At 37.6% G+C, this 19,040-nt stretch overlaps 1 protein-coding gene across 2 annotated transcripts in view; it reads right to left on the bottom strand.

The window, feature by feature from the left end:
- The window catches only part of SPAG6 (sperm associated antigen 6), a 62,652-nt gene that overhangs the window by 20,457 nt on the left and 23,155 nt on the right, over positions 1–19,040 (bottom strand). For both annotated transcript variants that reach the window (XM_058532562.1, XM_058532563.1), the window contains exons 5-7: positions 4,924–5,129; positions 3,849–4,022; positions 2,495–2,647 (exon numbers count right to left, since the gene is read on the bottom strand). In XM_058532562.1, the coding sequence (XP_058388545.1) occupies positions 2,495–2,647; positions 3,849–4,022; positions 4,924–5,129 (533 nt within the window). The remainder of the gene's footprint in view (positions 1–2,494; positions 2,648–3,848; positions 4,023–4,923; positions 5,130–19,040) is intronic.

Here is a 19,040-nt window from a genome sequence, read left to right as displayed (position 1 = left end):
GCAGGGTGGATCAAAAGAGCAAGTGTTATGAATCTAGAGCAGGATTAAAGAGTCTTCCATGTCTCTCAAACATTAGAAGGAATCATTTTGGCCTTGATCCTTTTTTCCCTAAACAGTTCAATAAATGAGCACATCACAGGGGCTGTCATTTTTCAAGTCAATAAAATGACTAGAACTAATTTACCTTAATTATCTGTAACAATCCAACTAAACTAAGAATATCTCTGCTAGCGTTTACTCCCCAAACAGAAAGGCATTTAACCAAACAACAGATGCCACAGACTAGTATATATGCAAAACCAGATTCCACTGTGACAAATTAACAATGCTTAGGATTTTAAAACCTTTTATTTTTCTTTGTTAAAAATGTTAATTTAGAATCTTTAATAAAAATTGCCTTTTCACCAAGTATAATAGACCTGAGAACAAAATAACTGCTACAGATCTAAAATCAAATGAATAATATGAGCAAGACTCCTATTTAAGTAGCTTTTAGATGAAATATATTCACAAAGACCTTTCCTGAAATAGTAAATAAATTTCCATTAATTTTGGTCAACTTTTAAATGACAGTTTTGCCCATTTTAATATGATGAAATGTCAAAGTAGAAATGATTACTTTTGCTACACAGATAGCACGGGCTTACATTTTGCACTTTAGGCTTCAATTTTATCTAAATAATCAAAACAGAATTAACTAAAGGGCCTCAAATACATCACAGTTTATATACCCAAAGAAGAACCAAATAACCAAATCAAATTATAATTCCAGATTCTGTATAGGCATAATTTTCTAAGTAATTTCAGACTATAATAATTATCCCCTTAAATTTAGTACCACAAAAGCCATTATCACATGGTCATGCCACCAAAGCAAAGGCCAAATAATCGTATATACTTTCTTCCTCCACCTTTAAATTTGGTTATTAAGACCAATTTCCTGAAGAGACCTGCCATATTTCTTCATTGGCTTCTTTCTTACAACTAAAAATGTGAGTCTGCCAATATAAAAGGTCAAACCTGTCTTCAGAATGAAGCAACTTTCCGGAAAGCCCATATTTCTGGGACATATCAAGATGGAAGCAGCAGGAAGAAAAGAAGACAGCCCCCTCCACCCCATCCCCCAAACTCTGACTTACTGGCCTCAGTTGTTAGGAATAGCAAATGAGAAAGGGAATACGAATGTGCTTTGAGGATTATAAAGTGTTATTTAAATGTGAGGTGTTGTTATTAGTCCTTATAGTACTAATACAGTAGGAAAAGGAAAGAATGATACAGCACTGTGTGGTTTGCCTCAAACTGCTGCTGCCCCTTGATCTTCAACCAACTGAAAGACAAAGTAGGTGGGAGAGGCCAGCAGCAACCCTAGACCAAAGGAGGGGAGCGCCTCCTGGTTAGTCTGGAGAAGAAATACAGGAAGCAAAAGCAATTGCTGCTTCTTTCATCATTCCTCCTCTGTGTAAGCTTTCCTTCTATCCACAAAAGAACCGAGAATCAAAAATCCCGGTACCATGTCTACGGTGACCCTTCAGAAAGCAGCACTACTGCTCGAGTGGCTGTCACAGTCTTTGGTAATAGAACAACAAAAGGAAGAGCACAGGATAAAAAGAGAAAGAAGCAAAGAACTATCAGGGAACAGGTAGAAAATAAAGATCTGAGGCTCCTTTTTATTCTGAGGATTAGCAAGGGATAAAAAAAAATCCACACTTCTGTTTAACACACAGCAGCAGGTTTTCCATGCTGATAAGAAACCCACGCCCCAGAGGGTCTCCAGGGATACTGCAGGCACACAGTCTTTGAAGCATTCTTCAAAAGATCAATATGTATTCATTCAACAAATATTTTTTGAGCACCTACTATGTGCCAGGCTACACTATATGGTGGGTTAATACCAAGCTATAAATTGAGATAAGGCAAAATCTCTAGAGCGAGGAAACAGAAAGATTGCTATCTATCAGAGATGTGTGCTCTGAATTGCCAATATCTAAGAAGAGAAATTAGTTCTTGAAAGCTGAAGGAAAGGAAGTAGATAAAAAGGAATGTCCTAACCATTGTCCTCTCCTACCCAAATGACAGGAAAGGGGAGAATGTGTAGACCTCGGAGAATAATGAAAACAAACTATCGGGCATGTCGTTTATCATAGGTGTTTTTAATCAAAGTATGCTTTACATGTTTGTAAATATGCACAGCCAATCCTTCAAGATACAAATATGCTTAATATTTAAATACAGATAATAGTAATACTCAAAGTAGTTGATATTTTGTTGATGTTAAACACTGAGTAATACCTTAAACTTCGCACAAAATAAACCTTACTTTAAGCATGGTTTGGGAAATTTACTAATAAGCCTTGAAAAAAAGCTGAAAAATTCTTCAGGTATTTCTTTCACCCTTGTCAATTATATTTTATACTCTGTGGGAGAGTATTAATCTGTGGCTCTGTCTTAGAATATCTCACTGCAATAACTAGAAGAAAATAAAGCAAGAACAAACCTTGGAAATGATCACCGCCATCGCCAGGTTTGCAGAATGAGCCGCTACATAACCAAGCATCATGATGCCAGGCAGCCTTATATTTCCCTTGCAGGACCCAATGCAGTCAATCACGGCAGCAACTCCTCCCGCGTTAACTATCAACTGCGACAGCTAAGAGAAAAGAAGGAGAGCTAGCTACTCGTGACCAGACAGCATAAGATGATCTTTAAATATTACTTTAGTATTGCCAAATATTTTTATTTAGGACCTAAAAAACATCGGGTAAAATCTGAAATATCATTTAGTGAAATTATTATATTCATTAAAAAAATGTACATGTATAGTAATCCTGCTATTTCAAATGTACAAATATACTCACTGTGAGGAGCTCTATGCTGTGGTTCAACTTTTCATGCATTGATGGCACAACTTTTCTCCCTGTTATAATGGATGTCAAAATTGCTCACCTAGACATTAAGCCTAGGGCTAGTTCATAACTAGCTAACTCCTGAAAGCCCCAATTACAGTGTATGAGTATGAAGCAGATTAATCACTGAATGCTGAAAGACAATGTCAGACTTTTCTTGAAATAGTCTAGCCTAATTATCCCCTCTTTGCTAGCAATGATTGCTAGCTGACTGCACTTCAATCTTGAAAAATCTCAACCAAATAAAGATGTTAGGTGAAATAAAGAATGAGGACTTGAACGTCTAGTGAAATGAAATTGACTAGTCAACATATACACAGAAAAAGATACATCTTCTGAATCCACCCAGGCTTGCTTCCTCTCTATTCCTTTGGCCTCTAAGAACTCAGAGTGGGAACCACCATGTAAGAGCAGCTATTAGATGGTTACACCAGGCCAGGGGGCCTGGTGGTCTCTCCAACCTGGAGGTGTACTCTCTCTCACCATTCCCAGCTGACCTAAAATGACAAGGATGACAAAGGTCCACGATCCCCATGATCCAGAAATGGAATGCAGAAAATGGTTAAAAACTGAGATTTCAGACTCAAACTCCATTGATGTAACCTAGTGGTTCTCAGCTGGGGGCACTTTTGTCCCCTGGGAAACATTTGGCAATATATGGAGACATTTTTGATTGTCACGATGGGGGAAGAGGTACTACTGGCATCTAGCGGGCAGAGGCCAGGGGATGCTGCGAAACATCCATCCAGCACGCAGTGTGCAGGAGCACCCCACAACACAGAATTATCTAGTCCAAACCGTCCATAGTGCTGAAGATGACAACCTCACCCTAGCCAGATCATGTGCCACAGCACTTGGGCCCTGTAAACACACTGATGTTTTACTTAAAAACAAAACTAACTACATATTATTGTATTTTGAAGCGTTTCTTTTTTTTTTTTTTACCTCAGGTGTGTGTTTTGCAATCTCTCTAATTAAAGTAGAAGCATTTTTCTTCACATATTCATCTTTGTCCTTCAGACAGGTGAGTACAAGTGGAAAAATCTCTGCTTCAACCACCATTTCTGCCAGATCTATAGAATGTTTTGCAATCTGACTGAGAGCTGAAAGGATCTGACGCTGTTAAGCAAAAACCAAAATAAAACAAAACATTACTACCTGGAGTCCACTGTAGAGTTCAGATGTAATTTAAACAGCTTTATACATATTCAAATTCCTTTATAAAAAGGAAAAAACAATTACATATCTAACATAACCTAAGATTCTGAATCTCAAGACATTCACATCCTAGTCTTATACCTAAATTCTCAATTTCTTGAATTCCCTAATTTCCAAAATAAATGTCTTAGTTCTCTATGGACTATTTAAATCTCTGTCTATTGCACATGATAAAAAAAATATGACCTCTGAATGAATACTATTTCTTAATTATGTAATACTTAAATTGTTAATGTATAATACATATATAGTACAAAAATAATCAAGCAGAACTAAGATCTTATTTTTGGCATGATGCTGATAACATTTCAAAGAACTTTCCATTGCTTGGTTAACAATAACAATTTAAAAACCTTATAGAATATAACTATTAGAATAAAAAAGTATAATTGGTGACTATTAATTGAAAATCAGATTTTAGAAAGCTATAAAAAAGACTAATATAAGTATGGCAATTTTCATAAGAAACCTAAATATAATAGTGGTGGGCTAGAAAACCTTTAGGTCCCTTCCAACCCCTCAGATTCAATCATGTGATTCCTTATTTTAATGATTAATGTTAATACTAATGCTACTTCTAGTTTTCAGATTGCACATATTTTTCCCAGTCATGTCTTTACTGTCTAATCTTTACAGCATAATTTTCACATATTAAAAGACCAAATACATAATATATTCATATCTGTTTTCAATGATAATTTACTAATTATTTTAAAATGTATCATATTAATCTATACACATTTCTATTTTCTTAGATTATCAGAAGACTGGTTGTTTGTTTTTTAACTTTATTTTTAAATACCTTCAATTTAGCATCAGGGTTCAGGATCATCTGGGCTAAGTGAGCAGTAGCTCCTGCATCCACCACCGTCTGCGCTAACTCTGGAGAATGCTTTGAAATATCACTGAGGGCCGAAGCAGCAATCCTTCTCAAAGCAATTTCTGGCTCCTGGATACAGAGTACTAAAAGGGGAACCGCTCCCGCATCCACCACAGCTTGTGACAGTTCTGTGGGTCCAAGAAAAGTAATTAAGTGAGTATGGGTGACTGACCCTTGTGCAAGCCATTTTTCACCCTGACAGATACAGCAAAGAAAAAAGGGGAGGGTGTACTTCACCGTCTCCACATCTGCATTTCAAATCAGCCTTCCTGGTTTCATAAACCATGTGGACCAATCCTGAGCTGAAAAGAATACAGGTCAATAGATGGACCTCCATTTACATGAACACATTTGAGGTAGATTAGGCTGAAATGCTTGTTATTCTTTTTTTTTTTTTTTAAGAGAGTAAGCAGATGTCAGCTGTTTAAGCTCTGACAATTCTGTACTTCTCAATAGGCAAGCATTTTATGCATGGTTTACAATAACAGAGAAAATTAAAGTACCAAAAATTTACCAACCACACTAATTAGGTAGTATTTTGTGCTATTTACTTGAGTAAACATTAACATGAATCTTGTACCAATAATGTTGATTTTTGAATTCCTTTCATCTTATAGTACTTTAAAAAGATTTTTAAATACTTTATACAAAATAAAAAGGTGCATTTTCATTGTACATATAAAAACACTTTCAAAAATGAGATCTACAACTGAACAATAAACTAACATATAAATGTTAGTGTTTAGATAAAGGAATAAATTTATCTTAACCATTTTACATGTCAGAAATAAATATCTTTCAAGTATACAAGTTGATTTACTTGTGTGTCCAAGAATAACAGCTATAAATATAACACATTTTAAATTATAGAGAATGGGAGACAGGCAGGCAGACCCATATAATATATATGTAAAAAATGTCTTTTGAGAAGCATAAAATACCGGGCACAGTTACAGATTCTATTCTCATTGTATTCATAGACTCTCGTACTGAACCACATATAACCATTTCTATAATCTCTTCCTTTCAAATTATGTTCTCCTTCTCCCAGATTTGTAGTGCCTTGATAATTTATGTCTTAATAGCCAAACTAAGATATCTATTCAGCACATCACTTAAAGTCTTTAAAGAAAATATGGTGTTTAATTTTTCAAAAGATTGGTAATATCACATTTTCTAAATGGAAATAATGTTAGAAAATACAGGTTAATGTCCAACATTTGTTTTCCTTAAATTATGATAATTATCTTAGAAGTCCCAATATTGTATAAACAATTCATTCATTCTTTCATTAAACAAGTATTAATGGAAGGTTATTATGCGCCAGACTCATTCAACTCTGGTGCAGATGACACACTTCTACAAATTAACGCTACATTGATTAGCAAATATGTTTCAATTTTAAAAATCTAGTGTAGGGCCGGCCCAGTGGCATAGTGGTTAAGTTCCCGCACTCTGCTTCTGGGGGCTCGGGGTTTGCAGGTTCGGATCCTGGGCATGGACCTACGTACCACTCATCAAGCTACATTGTGGCAGGCATCCCACATAAGGTAGAGGAAGATGGGCACAGATGTTAGCCGTGGGCCAGTCTTCCTCAGCAGAAAAGAGGAGGATTGGCAACAGGGGTTAGCTCAGGGCTAATCTTACACACATACAAATACACACACAAAATCTAGTGTAAATTATGAAATACAATGGGAAATTAACATGTAATCTGAAGAACCAGAGGCAGATAAGAGGAAACTGGTTAAAAAAAAAAAAAGACAACAGCAGCAACAGACTGGAATATCAACCTAGCAATACAGCAGATTCCTCAGCAACATCTCTGGGATTCTACTGCAATTGCCTAAAGACCAACAAGTGAAACAGGTGATCACTGTTTCTCTCCTGCCACCCCCACCCAAGGGAAATGGGAAGAGAACATAAAGTGTGATGATATATGTAATTTCTAGACATAATTCTCATGTTTTATGTTAATTATTAACATGCTTAATTCAATTCAGATTATACAAGTGTTGTATAGTAATATCAACTTTATACATACATATTTAAGAGCACCTGGAATATATATGATGGGCTGAACATTTTGTTTTGAGAGAGAGTATAAGGATTAGTTCATCTATTTATATATTCTCACTTTTATACATAGTTTCTAAGAGTAAAGAATATACATTAAACTACAACTGTTTAAAGTACTATTAATAAAAATTTAAGGTTCTTTTTTAAAAACATGTATTATCTTTGTAATTCCAATACATTTTATCCTTTCCTTGAATAACTATTAGTGCCATATCCTCCTTTCCCTGAACTCTATAACATTAATAATAAAGCAAACTATTCTCCTGACTTGTCGCCCAATCCCATCCTCAGCTGTCTTCTATTCTCTCTAGAGTAATGGTGTTAAATGCAGGGAAGGCTGGGGACGGCAGTGGAGAAAGATTTGCTGTGAAGGTAATGAAGCTTCCAAGGACCTGGGCTGAGCCTAGCAATTTTCTACTTGCAATTTCATATACTTTACATCTCCAAACTTATGTGGTAATATGAAACCAAGATCTGCTCTTGGGTGGCACACATTTTTATTTATAAATAATGTTCTACTTTCACACGTATATTAGGTATAAAACAGTGTATATACAAGTAAAAATACAGTAGGCCTAAATAATGCACACTATACTATGTTGCACCTACTACAGGCTATTCATCCTGTCTCCATCACTGCTCTTTTCTCTACGGCATATCTTTCTCTCTTCCCTACTTTTGCTCCCCCTGGCATTTCTGTGCCAGTCACTGTTGGTGTCCACCCAAAAGTCTTTGCCAGCCAGGGCATGGGCTTGTGAACCAATCCTGGCCAATGGGGCCTGAGTAGAAGCCATCTGTGAGAAGTTTTCCTCTGTCATAAACCGAGATACACAGGAGGAAACACTGCCTCTTCTTTGCTGGACACGGTCATGGCTGCAAATGACATCTGGAACTCCTACATCCATCTTGCAACTAGAACGGAAGAAATCACTAATATGCTGAGAATGGCTGAGTACAAAAATGAAAAACATCTGGGTCCTCCATGACACTGTTCAGCTGTATAACCAAGCTTGGAACTGCCCCGACTCTGAACTTTGTCATGTGAAATTAAAAATGTCCTTATTGAAGATGGGCACAGATGTTAGCCTAGGGCCAATCTTCCTCAGCAAAAAGAGGAAGATTGGCAACGGATGTTAGCTCAGGGCTAATCTTCCTCACAAAAAAAAAAAAAGAAAAGAAAGAAAAAGTTCTTATTGTTTAAGCCCTTTGCAGCTGATATTCTGTAACTCAGAGCCAAAAACATCCTGACATACTTCCGTCCTCTCTCATGCTCAGTGTATACATATTTTCCTCTCTTCCTTCAGTCATTGAGCGTTCATTAAGTGCTTACTATGTGCTAGAAACTTGGCCAGATATTGGGGAAGCAGAATAGAGTGAAACCTTGTTCTGTTCTAGAAGACCCTGCTCAGGGTGAACATATGAACAGAGCAGAGCTAGGCTCAGGTCTGTGGAGCGTCTGGGGAGAATGTACACAGGGCTGTTTCAGACAGTGCTTCCACCTTCCTTCCTTCTCCCTGTTTCTTTTTTCCTATACTTTTCTAGTCTGAAAAAAAGCAGAAGTAACCAAAACACGTACAAAATTCTGACATATTTAAAAAAACTTCCCACAGGAGAAATCTCACGGAGCTCATTTTTACACTCCAATTTGGAAATGAGTTTTGGTTCAATTAATTGTCATGCTTATGAAATCAAAGACTGATATGTACAGACTCAGATGCTCATAAAAGGTCTGACCAAAAAAACCAGAGAGCCAAGAATTTACCTTCAGTATGTGAAAAATCTTAGCCTCATTTTAAATTTTAAGTGAATCTTCAAAAAATTTTTTTAAAAAATACATCTTCTATTATGCAATAATGTGACTATCATATACTGTTAGATAAGATTAAAAGTAGTTGTGCAAATAAAAAGGCAGAGAAAAAAGCTATATGTTATACCAACATACTAACAGGATTTATACTGGGTTGATGGTACTATTGGTGATATGTTTTTCTTCTTCTTTTTTTTTTTTTTGCTGAGGAAGACTGGCCCTGGGCTAACGTCCATGCCCATCTTCCTCCACTTTATATGGGACGCCGCCACAGCATGGCTTGCCAAGCAGCATGTCGGTGCACACCCAGGATCCGAACCGGCAAACCCCCGGCCACCACAGCAGAGCACGTGCACTTAACCGCTTGTGCCACTGGGCCAGCCCTGTGTTTTTCTTCATTTGCCAATTTTCTTCAATCTGATTATATATTTTCTAAAAATAAAAGAAATATGAGCATGTCTTTTGTCCATACATAGCTACTGCTGGGGCTAATTATACTAACATTACTATTATAAAGGAAAAATAAACATTTTAGCTTATTTCTCAATGTGGCAGAAAGTTTTTTTAAAAAAATGGTGAGAATGTGTGTCTCCTTTAAATAAAATATTGGGAAAGAGTGTATAATTATTCTTTGAAGAATTACTAATATATACTAGAAATATTATCCATTTACTTTTTCACACTTTCCCTCTTGCCTTAATTCATAGCCTTATTACATTCATGTTAAGATACATTTTTTAAGTATTAAGGGTTATGCGTTTTTAACATTTTTTTAGACTGCAAATTATCAGAATAAAACTATCCAATAGCACCTTCCTAATTCATAAATAGAAACCAAAGCCATTTATTGCATACATGTAGACAACTGAATATACAGTCCCCAAATTTGAGGTCAGCTGTTTTCAGTATGGGAATAACTAGTTCTGTTTGGCCTCATGAAAGCTCATTGTTGAGTGAAGGAACAGCCTCCCCTGAGGGACTGTGACAGGCCATCTCACCACCCTTCTCTCTGCCTCTTTCTGTTTTTCCATGAGTCTTTCTAATAATGTCTATGAGGCTTATGTGCATTTGTATATGAATAACGTGACAATTTTGGGTGACAACTCTTTGCTTCTCACACTGTTGCCTTTTCTTCTCACACTGTTGCCTTTTCTTAAGGATTTTATTCTGTGCTGTTCTTGGGACCCTTGGTTTTTGGTCTTGATTTTTTCCTAACAAAAGAAAGGCTGATCTTGTAGACTCCCTCACTAATAGGTGTGAAGTGTTACAATTTAAATGGATCAAAATCTTCAATTTAGAATAATCAAAAAAGGTCAGTACAACTTTAGGCTTAATTTTAAAACAAAAAGAGACGCGGACAAAAGGGAGGACTTTTAATATCAACAACATTTGTAAAATTAGTACTATCTAAAGCTGGATGAATGGACTATTAGAAATGACTTTATGTTAACTAGAAAGGAAGAGGGAGAGAGGAATGCACAGAATAGGCATGGCTGTTAGAGGTAAAACCAGGTAAATCAGGCAGAAGTGATTCTACTTTAATAGTACTCACAATGGCCTCAACCCCTCCTCTTGTTACAGCTAGTTGTTTGTTTAGATCAGGAGTGGGAAACTCAAATGCATACAGGGCTCAGGCAAGTACCTAAAATAAATGAAGCCAGAGGATGTACCAACAATACGGAGCAGGAGAGCAGTCATGAAATGGAAATGTACATGCACCAGCTACTCCTAGGAGCAGCAATTACTTAATTCAGCCCAGTGTTGCCATGGAGGAATATAGGCCTACTGTTGTCAGATCTTTTGATTTTTTCAAGAGAAGTTAGAAATCTGATTTTTAATGTGGAATTGCCTAGTTTTTAAGTGTTGGCAACTTTTTTTGAATATGTGAGCAACATAGTGTAGGCCAAATAAAACTCGTTCATCTGTGGGCCAGCGACAGCCTGCGTCCACCATTTTACAATGCTAGGCTTAAACCTTACACCTCCTAAACAACCTGTGGGGGCTTTCTGGATGCGGAAAGGTGATGTTCTTTCTACCTTTGATTCCTGAAGTCATGTTGTGGAGTCATAAAGGAGGAACCACTATAGTGGTTATATAAGAAGATTCGGAGGAGAATTCCAAGAAATTGATGAAAATCTAAAAATTGGCCTGCAAAAAAAGATTAATCTAAACATATATTATTATACTCAACTAATTTTTCTGCTCATAACAGAGATATAGAAGAATTTGAGCAAAATTTAATTGATCCATCCTGAGGACTCATAAAAAGGACTCAAAATTAAGAGGCTCTCCAAAAGGACAAACGGAAGGAAAAAAAATATTTAGGACACTAATTCAAAAATAATAACACAGATCAAATATCTGAGGAACTCTAATTTCTTTTAACTTTATTGCTTTATATTTTTTCAAACACTGCTTTTAACTCATTGTTTCTAAGCCCTACAAAAAGTTATATTTGTTGCATGAAGAAGTAAAAGAAAGTCATGAATCATCATTTCTTTGCACTTAGGTGGCCCTATATATTGAAGATAGGCTGGTTTTTATATCTGGCTGTAAAATATATAGCTATATCACTTCAAAACCCTTTTAAAATAAAGCAGGCTAAAAAATACATCTAAAAATTGGCTACCACATATGATATTAATCTTATGTTAATAATAATCAGTCATCCTATTTAACCAAATTTTTCATGATTGAGTGAATTGCAGTAAAAACAAATATGGTGTTGCAATTGCCAAAGCTGGCTATTTACAGACTACACTTCAGTAAGATTTTAGTAATGTTACTTCCAACATAGAAGAAATTTTTCTAGTTTTTGGTCTAACCCAGCTGTTTACAACTGGTTTAGTTATCTACTGCTGTGTAACAAATCACACCAAAGTTAGCATCGTAAAACAGGAAATATTTATTATCTCACAGTTTCTGTAGGTGAGGAATCTGGGAGCAGCTTAGCTGGGTTGTTCAGGGGTGACCTCTCACTAGGCTGCAATCAAGAAGGCAGCTGGGGCTGCACCGTCTGAGACTTGACTGGGTCTAGAGGATCTGCTTCTAAGCACACTCCTGGGAATGCTGGAAGGCTTCAGTTCCTTGCCATTTCTGGGGCCTTCCTGTAGGCTACTCATGGTGAGGCTTCCCCCAAAGTGACTGACCCAAAAGAGAGAACCCAAGACAAAAGCTGCAGTCTTCTATAATCTAACCTCAGAAGTGACATCCCATCACTTCTGCTCTATTTCACTGGTACAATGTGGGAGGAGACTATGCAAGGATGTGAGTAATAGCAGGCAGGCGTCATTAGGGGGCCATCATGGATGCTGGCTACCACAGAAAGCTTTATGCTTCACCAACACATCTGAGAGAGGCAACATCCTTCCATAGGTAACAATGACTCACTATAGCTATAATTCTGAGCTGAGAAGTTGACTCTCCAGTTGCAAGTGGGAGTGAGAAAAAAGTGAAGAGGGAATTTGCATATTATTACGAAAAAGTAATACATGATTTTTATCTCCCCCATTAGCAAATGTCATTTTTCCTACTCACGTTTCTATCCCACTTCTCTCCACCCAATCTTCAGAGCCATTGGTCTAATCCTTACAAATGGGTTGAGTGTTTGAGAGATTAAGGGTTAACATACATACATATGCTTTGAAGGCTAAATAATTCTGGCTCCTTTAAAAAGTCAAGTGAGTCAAATAGGCCATTGATCTGGAGTTAATGGGGGCCTTAGTGAGAAATTACAATCAGCTGGGATGGACGGCGCACTCTCGCAGGGCTCAAGTATACAAAGCAGCTTCAGAATATGGTCAGGAAAAGTCAAGAAGTGGAGATGAGAGAAAGAGAAGGGGAAAAAGACAAAGACTTGAGTACGGCCTTGGAAGATAATAGGTAGCATAAGGTTTAAAGCAATTTTTAAAACCCCAATTTTAGCAATTTTTAGTTTTTGACTTATAACTACTTAACAGCTGAGACTAAGCTGAATGGAATAAGACAGAACTACAGAGTAGGTCTGCAGTGCCCTTGTAATGAAGAAAATAACAATTACTTGGAATCAGATCTTTACAAGATATACTTTTTGGATCTAGAAGCTTTTTCATTTGTTTTCCACTTGCTTTACATAATATGGCAAGCATAGCTGTAGTTTCATTCCACCTACAATTTTACATGCTGTTTTAAAAAAAACTTCAATGGAAAATGCATATTTTATTATTCACACTTCCTTGGCATTCAGTCTCTGCTCCAGCCCAGCTGCAAAGTTCCTGCCTTCAAGGAGCTCAGGCTGATGGAGGATGCTAAATAGTAAATGGCTAGAGGTGCCCTGGTGGAATTCTCTACAAGAACACACAAAGGGAGAGGAAACAGAAAAGAAACACTGGGAGCTGACCCCATGACGCAGCGGTTCAGTGCACGCGCTCCGCTGCTGGCGGCCCGGGTTCAGATCCTGGGCGCGCACCGACGCACCGCTTCTCCGGCCATGCTGAGGCCACGTCCCACGTACAGCAACTAGAAGGATGTGCAGCTATGACATACAACTGTCTACTGGGGCTTTGGGGGGGGGGGGAAGGATGACAACTGGCAATAGATGTTAGCTCAGAGCCAGTCTTCCTCAGCAAAAAGAGGAGGATTAGCACGGATGTTAGCTCAGGGCTGATCTTCCTCACAAAAAAAAAAAAAAAGAAAAGAAACATTGGATAGTGAGAAAGTTCACATGGTGCTTTTAGAAAAGTGGTCCCTGGTCAGCTGTTCCTGGTGCCATTCCCTCTGAGGGGCCCCTTGAAGCTATTCGTGGGCTTCATTGTCCACCTTCATTCCTGAGGACGGAGCCAGCCCAATGTGTTTAATAACTGCATCATATCCCACTGTGTAAACACGCCATCATCTACTCAACCATTCCCCCACCTTAGGACACTTAATTGTTTGCTTTTGGGTTTCGCCATTATAAAGTACAGTATAGTGAACGTCTTGGTGCATTAAGATTATGAAAACAACACCGTTTATCTCACACTTTCTGTGGATCGGAGATCCAGGAGCAGCTTAGCTGGGTGGGTGTGGCTCAGTTTCTCCAGAAGTTGCTGTCACACAGCCAGCTGAGGTTGCAGTCATCTGAAGGCAGAACTGGGGGAGGATGTGCCTCTAAGCTCCCTCCTGTAGTTGTCGGGAAGCTCCAGTTCGCTGCTGGTAGCTGGGGACCTCAGTTCCTCACCACCTAAGCCTTTCCATAGGCTGCTGAGTGTCCTCACATCACAGCTGCTGGCTTCCCCAGAGCAAGTAATGAGACAGAGAGACGACCCCACAACAGAAGTTTCAATCTTTTACAGCTGCTCACCTATTCTCAAGGAGAGACATACTGTCACTTCTGCCATATTCTAGTGGTCACACAGATCAATCCTGGTATGATTCGGGAGGGGATTATACAAGGGCGTGAATACCAGGACACAGGATCTTTGAGGGGCATCTGGGAGGCTGGCTACCACAGGTCATACATACATCCATACATATACATCCATGTGTGTGCATGTGTGTATTTACTTAAGATAGAGGCCCAGAGGTGAAATTACTGAGGGGAAGGGTGCTGACATTTTTTGAGGTTCTCATATTTTTAGATTAAACCACATGAAATTGCTGTTTTTGTTGAGTCAAAACCCATCAAATATAGGTAATTTCACATAGGTCAACCTAACATGCAGTGCAATAGTGTTTTCCGCAGTGGGCGTATCAGTGTCTGCTGCCACGGGCAATGTGTGAGACTGGCAGTTTGGTCACTTATAAAGTGCACCTTAGCCCTTACATCATGGAAGTGATTGCTCAAAGTTGAATCATCATTCACTTCTCCCCAAATGCTATTTTCAGTTCCGTATTCCTTTACCTACTGCATACTATGGTTTAGTTACAACGATTAATAAACATGAATATTAGGTATGACTGTTTAAGATGGCTTTACCACCATATTGCCTTTTAACAAATAACCACAAAGCATGGGCATAGGAATTCTAAGTCAGTGCTGTCCAACAGGAATGTGAGCCACATATGTAATTTTAAATTTTCTAGTAGCCACATTTAAAAAGTCAAAAGAAATAGGTAAAATTTTAATAATATACATAATTTAATGCAATATATCTAAAATATTATAGTTTCAACACAATCAATATTTTAAAATTTTAATGAGATATTTCACATTCTTTTTTTAGTACCAAGTCTTAGAAATCCAGCGTGTATTCTGCACTTACAGCATATCTCAAGTCAGCTGCTAAATTTTCATTGGAAATAATCTGTATTTAGATTTCACAAAGTTTGCAGTTGAAAAAGTAGATTCATATATCTAACCATGCATAAAAACTTTCCAATAATTGAACTGATTATCGATTTTAAAAATTAAATTAAAAGAAAATTTAAAATTCAGTTCCTCAGATATATTAGCCACAATTCAAGTGCGATATGACATGTGACCAGTGACCACCATATTGGTAAAACTGTAGTGTGAAATCAAAGGAGATACAGAAAAACATTCTACGGCTAGTAACAGAATTATGACACAAATGGTTAAGTAACTTAATACCTTTTCAAGGCCAGAGGCCTTACCTTGAGCAAAATGCTTTGATGCAATGAACTTATAGTACATTTTTATAACAAGTTGATTCATTTATATAAAATTGCAGATAAGAGCAAAGTAGGCCCCCAAAATTAACTGCAAAATCAGTCAGACAACATGGTAATTAAACAGCAACTCTTTTCCTGTAAACAGTGGATTTAAAACTTTATGGTAAGATAAGACGATGAACATGACTTATTCCAAAGCACAATTCTTATGCTAACAAAGTCCTAAGTTTTTAATAGCTAAACTCTTTGTAGATGTTTGTGAAATGCTTAATTGGAGTACGTTCAAATTTCAGTCAAGTACACTATGCCTAATGTACTTCTAGAAATTCAGATGTAAACAAAACTGTTTTCCCCCTCAATATCTAAAAGGTGTTAGGAGGATTTATACACTAGTGACTGGAAAATAAGCCAAGTTTGAGAAACAATTTTGTTTAAACTCAAAAAATATGTGAGATGCACTGTTCAAACCTGGTTTATTTCCAAACCACTAAGATACAAATACCCCTCTTTCTCCACTCAGCACACTCAGATTTAGTGACATTTCTCGCACAGGTATTTGCACTAAACAGAAACAAAGCCTCAGATGAAAAGAATGTTAGGTACTATCAGGTGGAGGAAGAATTTTGTGGGGTGGAAAGCTTTCCTTCCCCTTACAACCATACTATCAACATCATTTCTTCATTTTGTTTCTATGCCCAAAGTCTGCTCAGTGCTTATCTGAATGTAACAAAGTTCCTAAGAAGAAAATAAAGATTCCCTTTTCTGCCATGGTACGAAAACATAACTCATGATTCATCTTTCACTTGGTCCAATGTAGAATACCCAATGAATACATGATCTCAAGACAGTGCCTTTCTGACCCATGTTTGCCCAGCTGTCTGGATGACCTTTATGCTCATCTGTATCAATTTTTCTGAGATTGTGAAGTGCTAGAGGTGAGATATTAGCCAACCTACTTTACCTTGTACAGTAAAAACAGACATGGTAACACACACATAAGTGCCTCCAATACTTTTTGATGATTACAATGATGACAGTGGTGATAAAGAAATTGCTTGCTAGCCTCACATATAAAGTTATAGGTCTCAGTGACTTAGGGATCTGAGATTACAGAATTATATTTTATTGTTCCATATTCTGAATACTAAAAAACTCAGAAGATTTTATTAACCAAGAGTTCCTAACTCTAAAAATTACAATAAATAAAAAACAGAAGAATTCACAACATATCTTTTTACCAGCACACAAAGTAACCCTAAAAATGACTAACAAATTAGGTAACTACTGAATAAAGTTATAATTAAAATGTTACTTTGTTTAACACATTTGGCCTCTAGGTCCAAAGAATGTAGAAGAGACATTTATTTTCATTTTATCTTTTCTCCCCACCACCTAAATAAATAGAAAAGTATTTGCGGAAATAAATGTTAGGATCAAAATAGGTGTGCTATATAATATGTATAATCCCATATACATCATTTGCCTCTCTGCTTATGTGTTCCTCAACCCCTACAGGATAAAATAAGTTATAAAAAGAAAAAGATGCTACAGAAATCAACATTATTATCTACAGGCATCAGTAAAGACAGTTGTCTGTAGGGCTTTTAAAATAATTTTTAATTACCAGGCTCTAGTCCCCTTCTCCCAGTCCATCCTCACTCTAAGACGTACAGTACAAAGTCCCTAGTTATCTCAGGTATTTGTCACTAATATGTGGCTTTTCAAAGCTTAATTACTGCTTCTGAGGCCTGTTCTGCATGATTTAGGCTGTTGGTATTTACATATGGGTGGCATGAGAAGAATATTTGCAAAAATTCTGAATTTTAAAATTCTTTTCTCCTTTCATCATTTCATCATTCTGTAGGAGATAGAAAAGAATCAGGCTGGCCAGCTCTGTCTGGATTCCTTCCTTACATTATCTATTTAGTAAATCAAGTATAATCTACTGAATGTTTCTGTAGTGTCCCAGTCAGCCAATTCCTGTGAGCACTGCTCATCTCTGGCTGCAGCACTCGCATCCCCTGACTGCTCCTGAGCCAGAATGGAAATTTCTCATTTGCTTTAGGTCATGAGGACCTAAATCAGGTCTACAGGAGAAAGAACAGTCGCACATGTGGAAACCAGCCAGCAGGGATTAACAACAGAGGTATCTAGCAAGACTTTCAGCTACTACAAGGAGCTTAAAACAAGAATGATGAGCTCTCACACACTTTCCTTCCTCACCCTACAAAAAGGAAGAATCTCTGACAGGCTCTGAGTGATTGCCAAGCAGTGCCCTCATCGATTGCTGCCTGACTAGAATAAATCCTTTACTCTCTCTACTTCAGGTTCCTCATCCATAATATGAGAACTATCTCAATAATTAAAACATTGTAGAGCACCTAATCAAATTTCTCTTTGTCGGGCTGAAGAACAGCCAAAGTTTACTTTGAGACGGCAAAAGTTTACGAGACAAAGTTCACAAGAGACAGTATTTTTAGCTAAAGCTCCCAAAATAAACACCTAAAACTAATGTTTGAGCCCAAATGTGGAAGATCATGCATACAAAGCACTTATCTGGCTCCTCCTTCCTCACACTTCCAGCCAGAGATTATTGTTCACCTCAGTCGCAAGTACCCTAATCGCTGCCACGCTCGCCACCAGTCCCCTGGTAGCGCTCCTCCACCAGTCAAGAGAGGCGGCCAGGCGGGAGCAGGGAAGGAGGGCCTGGGGCACGTGAAGCGCCTGCCTGGGCCCTCCTGGTGGCTGCTCCAGCAGCCGAGGAAGCACTGTGGCTACAGAGCCCCACGGTTCCTTCTGCCTCCCGCCTCACACTGCCAGCTGGCACAGACTCCACACCACACCCTCCAAAAGCAAGACGAGTCCTTAGAAACAGGGAGACATTTGACATTGGTTGGGTCAATATGTTAATAGAATAATTCTGCGGCATGGGAGAGGGTAGCAAGAAGGAAGAAGAGAGACAACCAATCTGAGAAGCATTCTACTTCAGCCTTTATTAAGGAGCAAGAAAAAAATATAAAGAAATAGCTTATTTATCTTCAAAGTAAGAGGTACATATTATCAAATGTATTCAATAACTGGTGATTCAATCATAGAAATTTAATGACGCAATGGTACAGAGTTAAAAAAAAAACCACAACACCAACATTTCTGGTTGTTAGCCTCCAATTCTCTTTGGTTATCTGTAAAATGCTTCAAAATCTATACAAGAGGTAACTTTTAGAAACTATTTTGCAAATAAGGAAAAGTCAAATGATGCCTATTGGTTTCTCTCTGATACTAATTGTATGCTTATTTTATTTTTGTCTCCTATACACAAAACTTTGTCCTTCTATTGCCCTTAAAGGTACACTTTATTTCTTTTACATCTCCATTTAAGGTTTATATTTCTTAAACTGTCTAATCAAACATTTTGCTACTAATACTAAGAAGAAAACACTGAAGGAATGTCCTCCCATTAATCACAATATATTCCAGTTTTAGGAAATCATTGAGAAAGAAATCAGGTGATTTGGAGGTAAATCCTCTATTTTCACTGATATTCAGGACGCGAATGATGACT

The sequence above is a fragment of the Diceros bicornis genome, chromosome 36 (genome assembly GCF_020826845.1).
Source record: "Diceros bicornis minor isolate mBicDic1 chromosome 36, mDicBic1.mat.cur, whole genome shotgun sequence".
Lineage (NCBI taxonomy): Eukaryota > Metazoa > Chordata > Mammalia > Perissodactyla > Rhinocerotidae > Diceros > Diceros bicornis.
The sequence above is the reverse complement of the archived record's forward strand: the minus strand, read 5'-3'. Positions and strand labels throughout refer to the sequence as shown.